Genomic DNA, 14,395 nt, shown 5'->3' with positions numbered 1-14,395 from the left:
CGAGCAACGCAGTTTGAAAGGACTACTGCTGCAGAGGCCTTTCGAAAACGGGCGTCAGCCCTGTCTCTCTGACTTATGGGGGTTTCTGCTTACACCTTCTAGTTCAATTTTTCCATTCTGCTTTTCTCCCATTCTGATTACCCTTTCTAAAGGACGGAAGGATTCTAAGGCAATGGACAAGCCTCCGAGGTCTTTGTTTCCTGAAATGTAGTGATTACATTATTACTATTCTCTACATATTCTGCACTTTTACTTTCAAAGTCCTGTGTGGCCCAAGAGTTGTTGAGTTTTAAAATTCTACAAGGGAACACTTGTTTTCTGATGGTTACTAACATCATTTTATGTAAGTAAGACTAGAGAATGACATCTGTCCTTTTTCTGCTTTTCAAAATGTAGGTTTGCTTCACTCAACAGCTTTAGTTTCATAAATGTTACAGAGAAGAGGGAAGTGAGAATTGTAGTATTTTTACTATGATTTGATTCTAAGTGTTTTTAAATTTTCATTTGATTCCTTAACCATTATTTAGAAGTATGTTTAACAAAAATCTACATGAATTTGGAAATTAATCTCTTCGTCACTATCTTCTAACCATAATTACATTGCAAATCATGCAAGTATGGCTTATATAGCACCAACTGTTTTTAAGTCTTCTGACTTGCTTTATGGATTGGTATATGAAATACTTTTCCATAGTCCACATATACTTGAGAAGCGTAACCTGTCCACAGACCAGGCCTGTTAATCAGTTATTCAGATGGACACTTTGATGTTCTGTTAACTTACCATACGCAGGATTCACTAAAGTCTCCAACTCCAGTACTGGAGTTCTCAGCGTCTCCTTGTGTTTAATCAGCTTCTCCCCTCTGACAGATACATAAAGTGCAAAAATCGCTATTTCCTCATAGTTAACTGAGATTTTTTCATTAAGTAATCACTAAGGCCTTTTGTTCTAAAATCATACTTTGTTTGATAGTAAGCTACAGCACTTGTTTTTGCTTCCTGTATGCTGACATATTTTTGTCACTCTTTATTTAAAAAAAACCTTAAATCTTCTTGTACTTACATGTTTTGTTAACTCCGCCCAACTGGTAACTTAGTCTTTCTGTATTTGTTGCGATTAACTCATATGGACATGCTTCTATCTCCTTACTTTCTAGCTTGCATTTCTCTACTTTCAGTATAATTTAACATCTCCCACGATTCCACTAAGCCACATCACATCCCTCACTCTGACCTCCGTCTTGTCTTTGGCCGTATCACATCTCCATGCTCTCTGCAGCATGCCGCCTTAGCTCTTTGGAGATACCGTCTCATCAATGAATTCTTCTGGTGTTGAATCCATTTACTGAGTTTCTCATTTTGACAATTATTTCTGTACTTTTATTTCATTTTTTCAGAGCTTCCTCCTCATTCCTGTAGGTCCACTACTTGCTCAATTTTATGATTCCTTTTTTCTTTACATTAAAATTTCACATACACTTATTTTCTCACAATTCTAACAAGTGAAATTTCTATTCTGTATCTGATCATTCTAAAATCTACAGTCTCTGGAATACATATACCTATTACTATTTCTGCCAATTCTCATCTGTGTAGGCTTGCCTACTGCTGTGTTCTGACTTTTGACTATAAATGCATATTTGCTTGATTTTAATCTTTGGGAATCTTGTAGAATCAGAATCAAAATAGAGTGAGTATGGCTAAAAGCTAATTGCAGATCTCTTGCTTCTGTACATATTAGCTTTGCTTGCTAACGGCTAAGCGTTTACCTTGTGAAACTATGGGGCCCAAATTCCCAGGAACTAGTCTGACAGAAATGTGTCCTTCACTGTTACCTTACAACCATAGCTTGGATCTGTTATTGGGTTTGTTGTTGTTAACAGTTATCTTACAACCATATTCTGGTTTTCTTTTTATTGTTCACTGCATACCAGGGGCCCGGTTCAAAATTGTGAGCCCTAGTGGACAGAGTACTATAAAAAGCTGTGTAACCCGCTGTTGGGGGCCGCACTCTGGTAAGGAGCGTCGGTCCCGATCAGTGCCTTGCCTCTCCTTTTCATTAAAATTCATGAGTGACAGTCGCTGGTTTTTGGCATATTCCATTTTAGCTGCCGAGTGGATGCAAAATCCCACGGGCTTAGATCAGTGCTGCCTTCCTCCAGTGTCTGTGTCTCACTGTGATGACAGCTGTGGGCGTAACCAACATGCGATCACGGCAGTCCCCTGGCGCAGCCCTCTAACATTGGACTGGTTAGGTCAGTCTAAGTAGCAGCTGGCCCCTCCTGGACCTGGAGGGGGGAAAGCCCCTCTCTCTTGTGAATGGGAGTCTATGTGTGAGCAGCAGGAAAGGGAGGGGCCCTTCCAGGCAGGAAGAGATGCGGAACTGCCCCCAGGACCATGTGCCCTAGCACTCCCCTCCTCCACCGGGCTCCAGCGATTGGAAGCATCCTTGGAAGACTCTCACCACTGTGGCCCGGGGCTCAGGCTCTAGACCAGCCCAGCCCACATCCTGCCCGGGGCTCGCTCTCAGCGGCCGCTGGCTCAGCCTAGGGGAGCTACCGGTGAGCGATGGAACAAAGACAGGAGCCTCAGCCACTCGCTCACTGCCCAGACAAACACTGCAGTGTACTCCGTGCCCTTGGAGCTCCATTGGCTCTCCCACCCTGTGGCCTTCATACCCCACCCTGCATTCTCTTCCAGGTTCCCAAGGCCCCCCAGTTCCAGGAATTCCCCTCAGCCTGCTGCCCCGTACCCCCACCCCCATCCCTGGCCCTCCTAAAATATAAAAAGGCCCGGCCCCTGGTGGGGCAGTTGGTCACCCACCTCTGTGGACTTATTTTCTCTAAATTCGGTCTGGCTGTAGATTCATACACTGCCTATATTCTGCGCCTCTTTTCCTAACATTTATGGTGCCCCATGTGAGCAGGCACCAATCTGCAACTCTTCCAACACAGAGCCTATACTACTTACTACTCCGATTCAGTGACTCCTGCTTAGCCAGAACTGTAACATCCCCTACTCCGTCAATTAGATCCCTATCTCCAGCAGGTCTGCTGGTGGAAAATGTTTTGTTTTCCAAACTTACACATATTTCTATCAGTGTATAAAGAGTTAAGGAGGTAAATTCATTCATTTATTATGAACCAATAGCTCATAGTATTTTTTAAATATTTAAGGTATTTTTGAGCTAATACTTATATGGCAAAAAGAAATTCAAAAGCATAAAACAATTTAAAGTGTCCCTCTCATCGTAAGGCACCCCCTCACCAGTACTTTTAAAAAGCGCTTAGCACAAACAACAGCTATCGGCACGTTCTTATATTTCCCAGAACATTCTGTACTTCTACATGCGTATCTAGTAATGCCTGTCTCCCTCTAACACTCACACAACACTCACATACAAACAGCAGCACATTTTAAACACCATCCAGCCAGTTACTTTCTTGACAGTATTTTTAAAGTTAACATTTAGACTATTCTCTGCTGAGTTTAGAATACAGGAAGGTGAAACTCTTACTACAAAGTTTCCACTTTCTTGACTGACAAATATTTCTTAATAAAGAGAAGACTGAAGGGCCGGCGCCGCGGCTCACTAGGCTAATCCTCCACCTAGCGGCGCCGGCACACCGGGTTCTAGTCCCGGTTGGGGCGCCGGATTCTGTCCCGGTTGCCCCTCTTCCAGGCCAGCCCTCTGCTGTGGCCAGGGAGTGCAGTGGAGGATGGCCCAGGTGCTTGGGCCCTGCACCCCATGGGAGACCAGAAGAAGCACCTGGCTCCTGCCATCGGATCAGCGCGGTGCGCCGGCCGCAGCACGCCGGCCGCGGCGGCCATTGGAGGGTGAACCAACGGCAAAAGGAAGACCTTTCTCTCTGTCTCTCTCTCTCACTGTCCACTCTGCCTGTCAAAAAAAAAAAAAAAAAAAAAGAAGACTGAAGTTTCATCATAACAAAACACTGAAAAAAAAAAAAAAAAGAAAATGAAAAATATCCACATTCCAAACACATACTGACATTTCTGTCAAGGACAGACAGGCTGCATACACTCTCATTGTATCTCCTAACTCACTGGGTCACCTTATTGTAGGTACAGGCTGTGATGCTCCCACATCAATGAGATCAGGAGAACTGCGCCTATTGCTAAGAGACTGTGGAAGGCTGTCCTTAACATGCAAATATTGTGTTTGTAGCTTGACTGCGCATTCTAAGTAAAATGGTTATTTTTACTTGCCAAGGAAACTACACGGAAAAATATAGTTATAAATCCTGTCACCAAAAAGTAAGGGGGCCGACGCTGTGGCCTAGCCACTGTGGCCTAGCAGCTAAAGCCGCCACCTGCAGCGCCGGCATCCCATATGGGCACCAGTTTGGGTCCCAGCTGCTCCACTTCCAATCCAGCTCTCTGCTATGGCCTGCAAAAGCAGAAGATGGCCCAAGTGGTTGGGCCCCTGCACCCGCATGGGAAGACCTGGAGGAAGCTCCTGGCTCCTGGCTTCAGATCTGTGCACCTCTGGCCGGTGCGGCCAATTGAGGAGTGAACCAACAGATGGAGGACCTCTCTCTCTCTGCCTCTCCTCTCTCTCTGTAACTCTTTCAAATAAATAAATCTTTAAAAAAAAATTTAAAAATAAAAATAAGAATTCCATATTCTAACACACATTATGTGCCACACTTAAACCATTAAAGCACTAACATACTGAAATACATATGTTAAGAAATGCTAGCTACAGGGCCAGCACTGTGGAAGCAGGTTAAGCTGCTGCCTGCAATGCTGGTATCCCACACTGCCGGTTCAGGTCCCAGCTGCTCCACTTCTGATTCAGCTCCCTGCTAGTGTGGCTGGAAAGGCAGGACAAGATGGCTCAAGTGCTTGGGCCTCCATACCCACTGAGAGGAGGAAGCTCCTGGCTTTAGCCAGGTCCAGCCCAGTCTGGGGCCTTTGCAGCTGTTTGGGGGATGAACCAGTAGATGGAAGACCCCTCCCTCCCCCCCTTTCTCTTTCTTTCTCTTTCTCTCTCTCTCTCTCTCCAACTCTGCTTTTCAAATAAATAAAAATCTTGAAAGAATGAAAGAGAAAGAAACAAAGAAAAAGAAATGCTAGCTAATGTTGTTAAGCAACTCACTAGTGTACAATAATCAACTTTTGGATTTTATGCCAAATGGTATTTTATTCCAGTTGTACAAAACAGCTAAAAGCAAAAAAGGAGTGCCATCCCAAATAAAAGACTTTTAAAACAATTTTTTTCCCTACATTGTGAATTAAGATTCTAAGTGGACTCATGATTTGGGGTGCATATGGTGATAAATACTTAAGAGTTAATACTATTCGAATAGACATGTAATGGGAAACTCACAAAGAACTTTAGGAACATTCAAATTTTAAAAAGCAATAGGTCAAGATGATTTCCACCACATAAACATTTTTCCAAAATGTAATACTCCAGAGTATTACCTTAGCCCACTTAAGTATTTATTGATAACTACATACTACATTTTTTAATGTAGGAAATTAATAAACTATAGAATTCAAGGGGTTCAGAACAGAGCCAAGGCTAGACTGCCTGGTGCCGGTCCTTGCTCTGTCACCCATGACCTTAAGACAAAATATCTGACCTCCACATTTCAGTGTCCTACTGAACAAAGACAGAGAATATCTGCATTTTAGGTTATCAGAAGGACCAAGAGTTAACAAGAAAAAAGGTTTAGACTAGAGCCTAGCACATAAAAGGTAATTAAGAATAACTATCATAACATGGTCTCACTCTTGGGAAACCTCCAAGTACATATAAATTTTCTTATTACAATATACATGCCAATAATAAATTTAAAACGTGATATGTTTACAGTAAATATAACAAGAACTAAAAAGAACAAGCACTAAATAATTAACTGATCATTCAGTTATCGTTAATTTCCTTACACTCCCATGTTTTCTATAGATCACTTTAGTTAACAAGACAACAAACCAAATGAAAATGGAATAAACTGTCTCAAAAAGATGTGCGTCAAGACAGGAAGAAGCCCCCTAAGGTAACAGGAAACCTATCTTACAGCTTATGTGAAATCTTAATAATAAGTACCTTATTTGCTCCAAACTGCACTCTGGCTTTGCCTTTGACTAGGGTGGCATTTATCTGCATGATGACCGATTCTATCGAGTAGGCACTGCTCCAGCCCTACAGGAGAAGAAAACATGTCTCTCAAACACACAAGCAGTCCCTGATCCCCAAATAGCATGTAACAATTCAACAACAGAAAATCAGTGTTAAGAAATCTGTAATCCAGGAAAAAGTAAAGTTGAGCCACTCCCAGAATCTCACAATAAACCAAAGCAAGCCTACATTCCAGGCACCTAACGTGAGCAAATTACAACATTAAAAAATATCACTCAATGCCTATCCTAATATGGATCCAGCTCCAAGCACAATGTCGTTTTATTGGTTTACCTTAAATAGTTTTTCATTACTAAAAGTGCTATTAAAAAAGACTGCATAAGAACTTTGCTACTTAGAATCTTATTTGCATAATCAAAACACCCTAGGGAGATGGACTGTGGAGTACCATAAGAAAACAGAGGCAGGCATAGCCTCCCTGTTCAGATGCCTGCATGCCCGCATCAGAGCACACAGTCGGAATGCCGGCCCCAGCTCCCAATGCCAGCGTCCTCGCAGTGCGGACCCTAGAAGGCAGCAGGTGATGGCTCAAGTGGTTGGGTCCCTGCCATCCACCTGGGAGACCTGGATTGAGTTTCCTGGTTCCCAACCTTTAGTCTCAACCCTGGCTGCTGCAGGCATTTGGAGAGTTAACCAGTGAACAGGAGCTCTGTTTGGCTGTGTCTGTCTCTCAAACAAATAAATAAAAATAAAATTGAAAGAAAAAAATAAGAAGTTCACCTGTTTTGTGAGAAGTTCCATACACAATGCTCCTCCACCCAACACATACCTTAAAAAGAAAAAAGGAATCACACAAAACTCTCCAGATCGCAGCATTCCTTCTCAATATACTTTGAAAGTAACATTACTAAGAAAAGTATGCACACAAGGCTCGATGTAATATGCAAAAATGAAAACAGCTGTTAGTGATGTTAAATCTATGGATAATTTTTAAATTCTAATGATCGTGCTCTATAGTCAGTTTAAAAAAAAAAAAAACTTCTTAGTAACAATACTTTCAGAGTTTTAAAATGTCAGAAACTACTTAGCCCCAAATATTCCAGAGAACAAGAGCCAAAGAATCAGTCTCCTTAGTTAGCATTCAAGTGTCCCACGCATCTGAGACTTCTCCACATCACACAGCCAGGAGGTTTTCCTGACAACAGCACCACCCCTAGCCTATCCACAATAAAGAACACCTGTGTGACATTGTATGGCTTAAATTGCTCATGTCCACTCTCCTGTGAGAACAGAAGGCCACAGGGCCTCTCTGAGACAGCTCAAGGACTGTTCTCTGAGCCAAGGCAACTTCCGGGGGGTTTCCCAGGTGTCCCTTTGGGAAATCACTGTTCGGGTCAAGATTCCTCAACCTTTTTGTCCTTTCTCAGACAAATTAATTTCACTCCTCCATTAAAGGTATTTTAAATTTCAAAACACACTGACATCATGCTTACAAAGAGAAATCAGAGGGCTGATGACGTTGGAAGATGCACCGCGGTAACCCTGAAAGCACCGAGGCTCAGAGCACTGCTGGGGCCATGCGAACCGCTCTGCGCTCTGCCTGAGCTTGAGCCCCGCCCTGCCCTGCCTGGGATTCCGCCACTGCCCTCCTTCCAAATGATGCTCTCTCTTTCTCCACACAGCTGACCACGGCTACTCTGGCCTGCCAACCTTCCTTTCTTGCTAACCAGATGCAGCCTCATGCTGACCAAGCCAAACCACTTTGCAAAGAAACAAAGTATCTAAAATGTCTGCTGCACACTATTAACATTAATCATTGTTACAGTAAACTAACAATGAGATGTGAGAAAGAAGTGCTCTTCAGCTCCCCCACCCTGGGGAACTCAAGTGAGTGTCCCTCCAACTGCTCTTTTCAAAGTGGAAGTGTAATGGGAGGGAAAGAAAAACGCACCAAAAATTAAACAGGTGGAGAGCCACAAGAATTAACAACCAAAAACTCTGTGTATTTGCCTACATGCCCAAAACACAGAAATTTAACTTCAATTCTCTGATTCTCCCCCCGGGCTACAAGAGTGTCCTGTATATATTGACTACTGGTGACTGACAAAAGACCCTTGCTCTCATTTAGATTCTGCTCAAAGTCTAATCATCTATCAACTAATTATTTCCACACTTGATCTTCCCATTAGAAGCTTGGGGCCAGCACTGTGGCGCGGTGGATTAAGCTGCTTGCTGCCTGTGATGCCAGCATTCCATATGAGCTCTGGTTCAAGTCCCAGTTGCTCCATTTCTGGTCCAGTTCCCTGCTAATGCCTCTAGGAAAGCAGTGGAAGGCAGCCCCTGCCTCCCAAGTGGAGACCTGGATGAAGCTCCTGGCTTCTGGCTCCAGCCTGGCCCAGTCCTAGCCATTGTAGCTATCTAGGGAGTGAGCCATGGGATGGAAGTTTGCTCTCTCTCTAATACTGACTTTCAAATAAATAAATAAATCTTAAGGGAAGGGAGCAAGGGAAGGAGGAGGGGAGGGAGGGGAGGAAGGAGGGAGGAAGAGATTTGTTTCAGGGAAGGGCGAATGCAAGGTACACCAGTGACCCGTTATCCAACCCCTACCCTTCCACTGAGAATTCTTCTCTGCAGCGAGGGCAGGGGCAGGGACAAAGGACTCGTCAGGCAGGAAGAAAGTTTCACCATTTGCAGATCAAATCAAAATATGCTTGTATATACACATAATAGCCACAAAAATGTATGCTGGATATCTAAACACAAGACAGAAGTAGTTCTAGTAACCTACACGAAGAGTGAGGTAAGGGATCCTTTCCTTCATATATACTCTGAGGGGCTGGCATTGTGCCATAGCAGGTAAAGCCACTGCCTGCAGTGCCTGCATCCCATGTGGGCGCCGGTTTGAGTCCCAGCTGCTCCACTTCTGATCCAGCTCTCTGCTGTGGCCTGGGAAAGCAGAAGATGGACCAAGTCCTTGAGCCTCTGCAACCACGTGGGAGACCCAGAAGAAGCTTCTAGTTCCTGGCTTTGGATCGGCCTAGCTCCAGCCACTGTTGCCATTTGGGAGAGTGAACCAGCAGCGGATGGAAGACCCCTCTGTCTCTGCCTCTGCCTCTCTGTAACTCTTTCAAATAAATACTTTCTTAGAAAAAAAATATATGTACACCGAGCAGCACTTACACGTAAATGAAGTGGTCAGTTCTATTTCTGTACTGAATTACACTCATTTTATCACTGTGCAGCAAACTTACTATTCTCTGCCTCAAAGAACTCCTGCTGAAAGTCAAAACAGTTCAAAAACAATACAAAGAATTGTCACAAAGTGACAATCTATAAAGGTCATCTAAGGATAATAGGTCACATAAGTAGTCACAGTAACACTTTCAATTTAAAAATTCAGGTGCATAACAAACAGTACCCTAAGCTCATTCACCCATTTGAATTATTGAAAAGAAACCAGTTCCAAAAGATCACAATTTTGTATGATTCCATTTATACAAAATATCCAGGATAGGCAAATGTAGCCAGAAAGCAGATTAGTGGTTGCCAGAGTAGGAGGGAGGGCAGAGAAGGGTTTGGGAGCAGCTGTGAATGGTTATGACTGGGGGATATTTTCTGAAATCATGCAGTGGAAATAGCTGCACAGGGGCCAGCGCTGTGGCGTAGTGGGTAAAGCTGCCGCACACAGTGCTGGCATCCCACATGGGCGCCAGTTGGAGTCCTGGCTGCCCCACTTCCGATCCAGCTCTCTGCTGTGGCCTGGGATAGCAGTGGAAGGTGGCCCAAGTGCTTGGGCCCCTGCCACCCAGACGGGAGACCAGGATGGAGTTCCAGGCTCTCGGCTTCAACCTGGCCCAGCTCTGGGTGCTACACACATTTGAAGTAGATGAAGATCTCATTCTTTCCCCCAACTCCCTCACTCTTTCAAATAAGTAAGTAAATCTTAAAAAGAAAAAAAAAAATCCATCATCTATCTGGAATCACAAAATACCTAACTTCACCCCGATTCCAAGATTGCAAGCTGTTTCATCAGTACTTTCATTTCTTCCCAAAGTAGACGACTCCCCAGAGGACCAAGCCATTGTGAAGCTTCCAGGTTCCATGCCCCTGGCACTTCCATCACTAACTGAAGTTCTCAGCACTGGCTCTAAGACAGCAGCTTAGCCCCTCCACTTGCATCCCATCCTTCCACGCTTTGTGACTATAGTTTCTAATCTCTTCTATCATCAGATTTATCTTCCTCAAACACTTTCCTCACTGTTATTCATGTTTCTGATTCAGCTTTCTATAAAGGATGAATTCAGTGTCCACAGGTAATGATCTGCTTACCAGAAAAAAAATCACAGGCCCTGTCACCAAGCTGCGGTACAAGAAATGGTGGCAGCGCCATTTCCTATGCTGCTCTGTGTAAGTCCTATCCCCACCCCTTGTATTACAGCTCAGATCGGTCTGGCATACTCTAAGCACATTGCATTCTTCCCTAAATAGGTGATTACACTTCCTTTCACCTAGGTGGATAATGTTCTTCCAGCCTCCACCAGCTGACCAATTCCCACGCACATTCCCAGACCTGAGACCTCACCTACTTCGTGCTGCCCTGCAGAGTCAGAGCCACTCACTGCTCCTTTAACCTCCTGTCCACACCTCACACCCGACAGTCACGGAGCACTTAATATTTTTAATCTTTTATATAACTGGCTTTGGGCATAATGAAAACACTTCATTAGGAGTCAGAAGTTTTTTTGGGTAAGTCAAAGTTGACTTATTCAACTTATTCATATGAGCATTAGGGACAATAACCCCAGTGTGGCCAAAAGGAAAAAAACTCAATGAAGATAAACCATGTCATAGGTTTTAGAAATCTAAATGATATTAACAGTAACTTCATGTATAGATTCCCACTAGTAGATGGCAAGGTACTTAATATTATAAAAACCTGCAATTTCTCACAAAATATGAAAAACTTATACAATTTTATAATATTTGAAAGTACTCTGATAAAAAAAACTTTTATGTATTTATGCTGAATTTACTGAATTTTTCCAAATCTTTTCCTTTATCATTTTTTCTCTCGAGTAGGCTCTGATTAAACAATTTTATGAAGCACGTAAAACTGAAGCACAACAGTTAAGTCCAATCAGAAACATTTCATAAAGAAAGGTATACGTTAACATTAAGGTTGGTGGCTAGAAAAAAGCTGGTGTTGTGAGCAAGACACATAAAGGTTAAACATTTACCATTTTTCAGTCCTAGGTTTATTTTGTGTATGTAAATATTTGGTCCAGTTACCTAACATTCAACCTCGAAAACTGATCATGAGACTTTAAGACCGGACAAGTACTTTTTATGGCATTTTTACTGCATGATCCAAAACAGTCTAGGGAAACTTTAAAAGAGAGCAAACAAAACTTTACACAGTCCTAGATCTCCACTCCTCCTAACAGGATGCTTGTAAGCAGCCTGCAGCAGCTTCTGCCACAGAGCCCTGTAGACCCTTGAGGTCCAGCTACTCAGGGACTGCTGCAGCTGTCCTTGCTCTGCCCCACACACACGGGAGCCACCTCCAACCCCTAGATTCCTAACACAGCAGCACTTCCCAGAGAGTAAAAACAAAGCAGTTACTAAGATGACTGTGGGAAAAGATGGCTAACACCTTCCAGGGAGGACACACTAAGGCCCCAGGAAGCTCTCTGTAGAGAATATTCCGAGCCCAATTTCCCAAAGCCCTGTAATCTTGGCAGAACACCATCCTGGTGCTCGCAGGACATTCTGGCCGATCCGGAACCAACCAGACTGCAGGTGTGTGAACGCTCAGGCGATGCTACTCCAGGTAGACCTCAGATGGACTCAGGACATCTACGTGCCACACACAACTTTTAAAGCCACTTCTTCAACTGAATGTGCAGGTACACATCATGCTCCATTACCTCTGTACTAAGTCAACACCACAGCTGGTGACAAATTCTGACTACTCAGAGACACAATTCTTAACAGGGTTTGATCCCAAAAAGCACACATAAGAATGAAGGCAAAAAGATAACTAACTGCAACAAGCGTAGAACAGGGACGCTCCACAGAAAGCTCCCAAATCGCTTTTTAGCATATTTCCCATTAATTTTAACATAAATATTACTATCTCAACCAATATTTTTAGATTTTAATCACCACAATATGGAGTACCTCACAAAGTGGACTTTGTTAAGTGTTCAAAATTCTCAAATTGGTTTAGCCACTCCTACACCAGAGGGCTCTAAAACACATTTCATAACTAGCTTAGGCATACATTTTGATTTTTTGTCCCACCCTACATTAATATTTTTAACCAAAAAGCAGCAATTCAGGCTTTAACAAAAATTGCACGGCAGGGGCTGGTGCTGTGGTGTAGCGGGTTAAGCCGCCGCCTACAGTGCCGGCATCCCATATGGGTGCTGGTTTGAGACCCGCCTGCTCCACTTCCGATCCAGCTCTCTGCTGTGGCCTGGGAAAGCAGCAGAAGATGGCCCGAGTCCTTGGGCCCCTGCACCCACGTGGGAGACCCAGAGGAAGCTCCCAGCTCCTGGCTTCGAATTGGCGCAGCTCTGGCCATTGCAGCCATTTGGGGAGTGAACCACCAGATGGAGGATCTCTCAGTCTCTCGCCCCGCCCCGCACCCGCCTCTCCTTCTCTGTGTAACTCTGAATTTCAAATAAAATAAATAAATCTGTAGAATAAAAGCTGCATGGCAACTGTCATTTGACTCTCCTGAACTGTACTCACTACTGGTGAACACATGCTCCACAGGCCATCACAGCTCCTGTGGTGATCCTAGAAGTGAAGCAGGATCACAGGTATGTGGGACTCACTCAACCTCTAATCGCAATTTATGTCTGAAAACCACGTGGCTTTTCATGGTGCGATACTTCTAAGAAGGTGCTCTAAACGCCACCTATCAACCCACAACAGTTCTGAATGCAGGCTCCAGGGCGGCGGCAGTGCCTGCACGTGGGACTCCTCAGAAACGAAGGCGCTCCCGCCCAGGTCTACTGGTCAGAACCCCCAGGGCACAGCCTCATGTCCTAGGTCAGAACCCCCAGGGCACAGCCTCATGTCCTAGGTCAGAACCCCCAGGGCACAGCCTCATGCCCTAGGTCAGAACCCCCAGGGCACAGCCTCATGCCCTAGGTCAGAACCCCCAGGGCACAGCCTCATGTCCTAGGTCAGAACCCCCAGGGCACAGCCTCATGTCCTAGGTCAGAACCCCCAGGGCACAGCCTCATGCCCTAGGTCAGAACCCCCAGGGCACAGCCTCATGTCCTAGGTCAGAACCCCCAGGGCACAGCCTCATGTCCTAGGCCTCAACCCCCAGGGCACAGCCTCATGTCCTAGGTCAGAACCCCCAGGGCACAGCCTCATGTCCTAGGTCAGAACCCCCAGGGCACAGCCTCATGTCCTAGGTCAGAACCCCCAGGGCACAGCCTCATGTCCTAGGTCAGAACCCCCAGGGCACAGCCTCATGTCCTAGGTCAGAACCCCCAGGGCACAGCCTCATGTCCTAGGTCAGAACCCCCAGGGCACAGCCTCATGTCCTAGGTCAGAACCCCCAGGGCACAGCCTCATGTCCTAGGTCAGAACCCCCAGGGCACAGCCTCATGCCCTAGGTCAGAACCCCCAGGGCACAGCCTCATGCCCTAGGTCAGAACCCCCAGGGCACAGCCTCATGTCCTAGGTCAGAACCCCCAGGGCACAGCCTCATGTCCTAGGTCAGAACCCCCAGGGCACAGCCTCATGCCCTAGGCCTCCTAGGATTCAACCAGACCTCCAAACGATCCTGAGGCACGTTATCCAAAAAAAAGCAGCCACTTCAACTTACCCTCCTGAGAGAACAGGTAACACCACTCGGACAAATGGAGGATCAAACGGAAAGTTATCCTAGAAAGCAAACAGGCAAGTTTAATTAACCTAAGAACATCCTTAAAACTGTACTATTTAGAAGATTTTAAAAAGTCTATAATGAATGTACATATTTATTACTGATGATGAATGATCATAAAATTAGTACCAAAAATAAAATGTAAAGCCAAAGGAAGTATAAAGTCGTAAGAAGCCCATATAGAATAATGTCTTGGTAAACTGATGAAATACATGTACAGGTTCCACTTTCAACAGAGCTCTCCAAAGGAACCATTCCAATGACTAGGCCATCTAGATGGATCTTCTGGCCCACATCTAGAAAAGATGGACAATGTAAGAACTGTAGGGCTAACAGGAGGAGAAACAGAAGGCACCCCAGAGAGCAGAGTCCTATT

General features: G+C 44.7%; 1 protein-coding gene across 30 annotated transcripts in view; it reads right to left on the bottom strand.

Annotated features, from left to right (window-relative positions):
• The window catches only part of UBE2Q2 (ubiquitin conjugating enzyme E2 Q2), a 68,878-nt gene that overhangs the window by 4,607 nt on the left and 49,876 nt on the right, over nt 1–14,395 (bottom strand). For 16 of the 30 annotated variants that reach the window (XM_070053254.2, XM_070053251.2, XM_070053253.2 and 13 more), the window contains 3 exon segments: nt 13,960–14,018; nt 6,891–6,939; nt 6,078–6,173 (listed from right to left, as the gene is read on the bottom strand). In XM_070053254.2, the coding sequence (XP_069909355.1) occupies nt 6,078–6,173; nt 6,891–6,939; nt 13,960–14,018 (204 nt within the window). 30 annotated transcript variants of the gene reach the window in all.

This window comes from Oryctolagus cuniculus, chromosome 12, assembly GCF_051225735.1.
Source record: "Oryctolagus cuniculus isolate XC-2025 breed Fujian yellow rabbit chromosome 12, ASM5122573v1, whole genome shotgun sequence".
Classification (NCBI taxonomy): Eukaryota; Metazoa; Chordata; class Mammalia; order Lagomorpha; family Leporidae; genus Oryctolagus; species Oryctolagus cuniculus.
The sequence above is the reverse complement of the archived record's forward strand: the minus strand, read 5'-3'. Positions and strand labels throughout refer to the sequence as shown.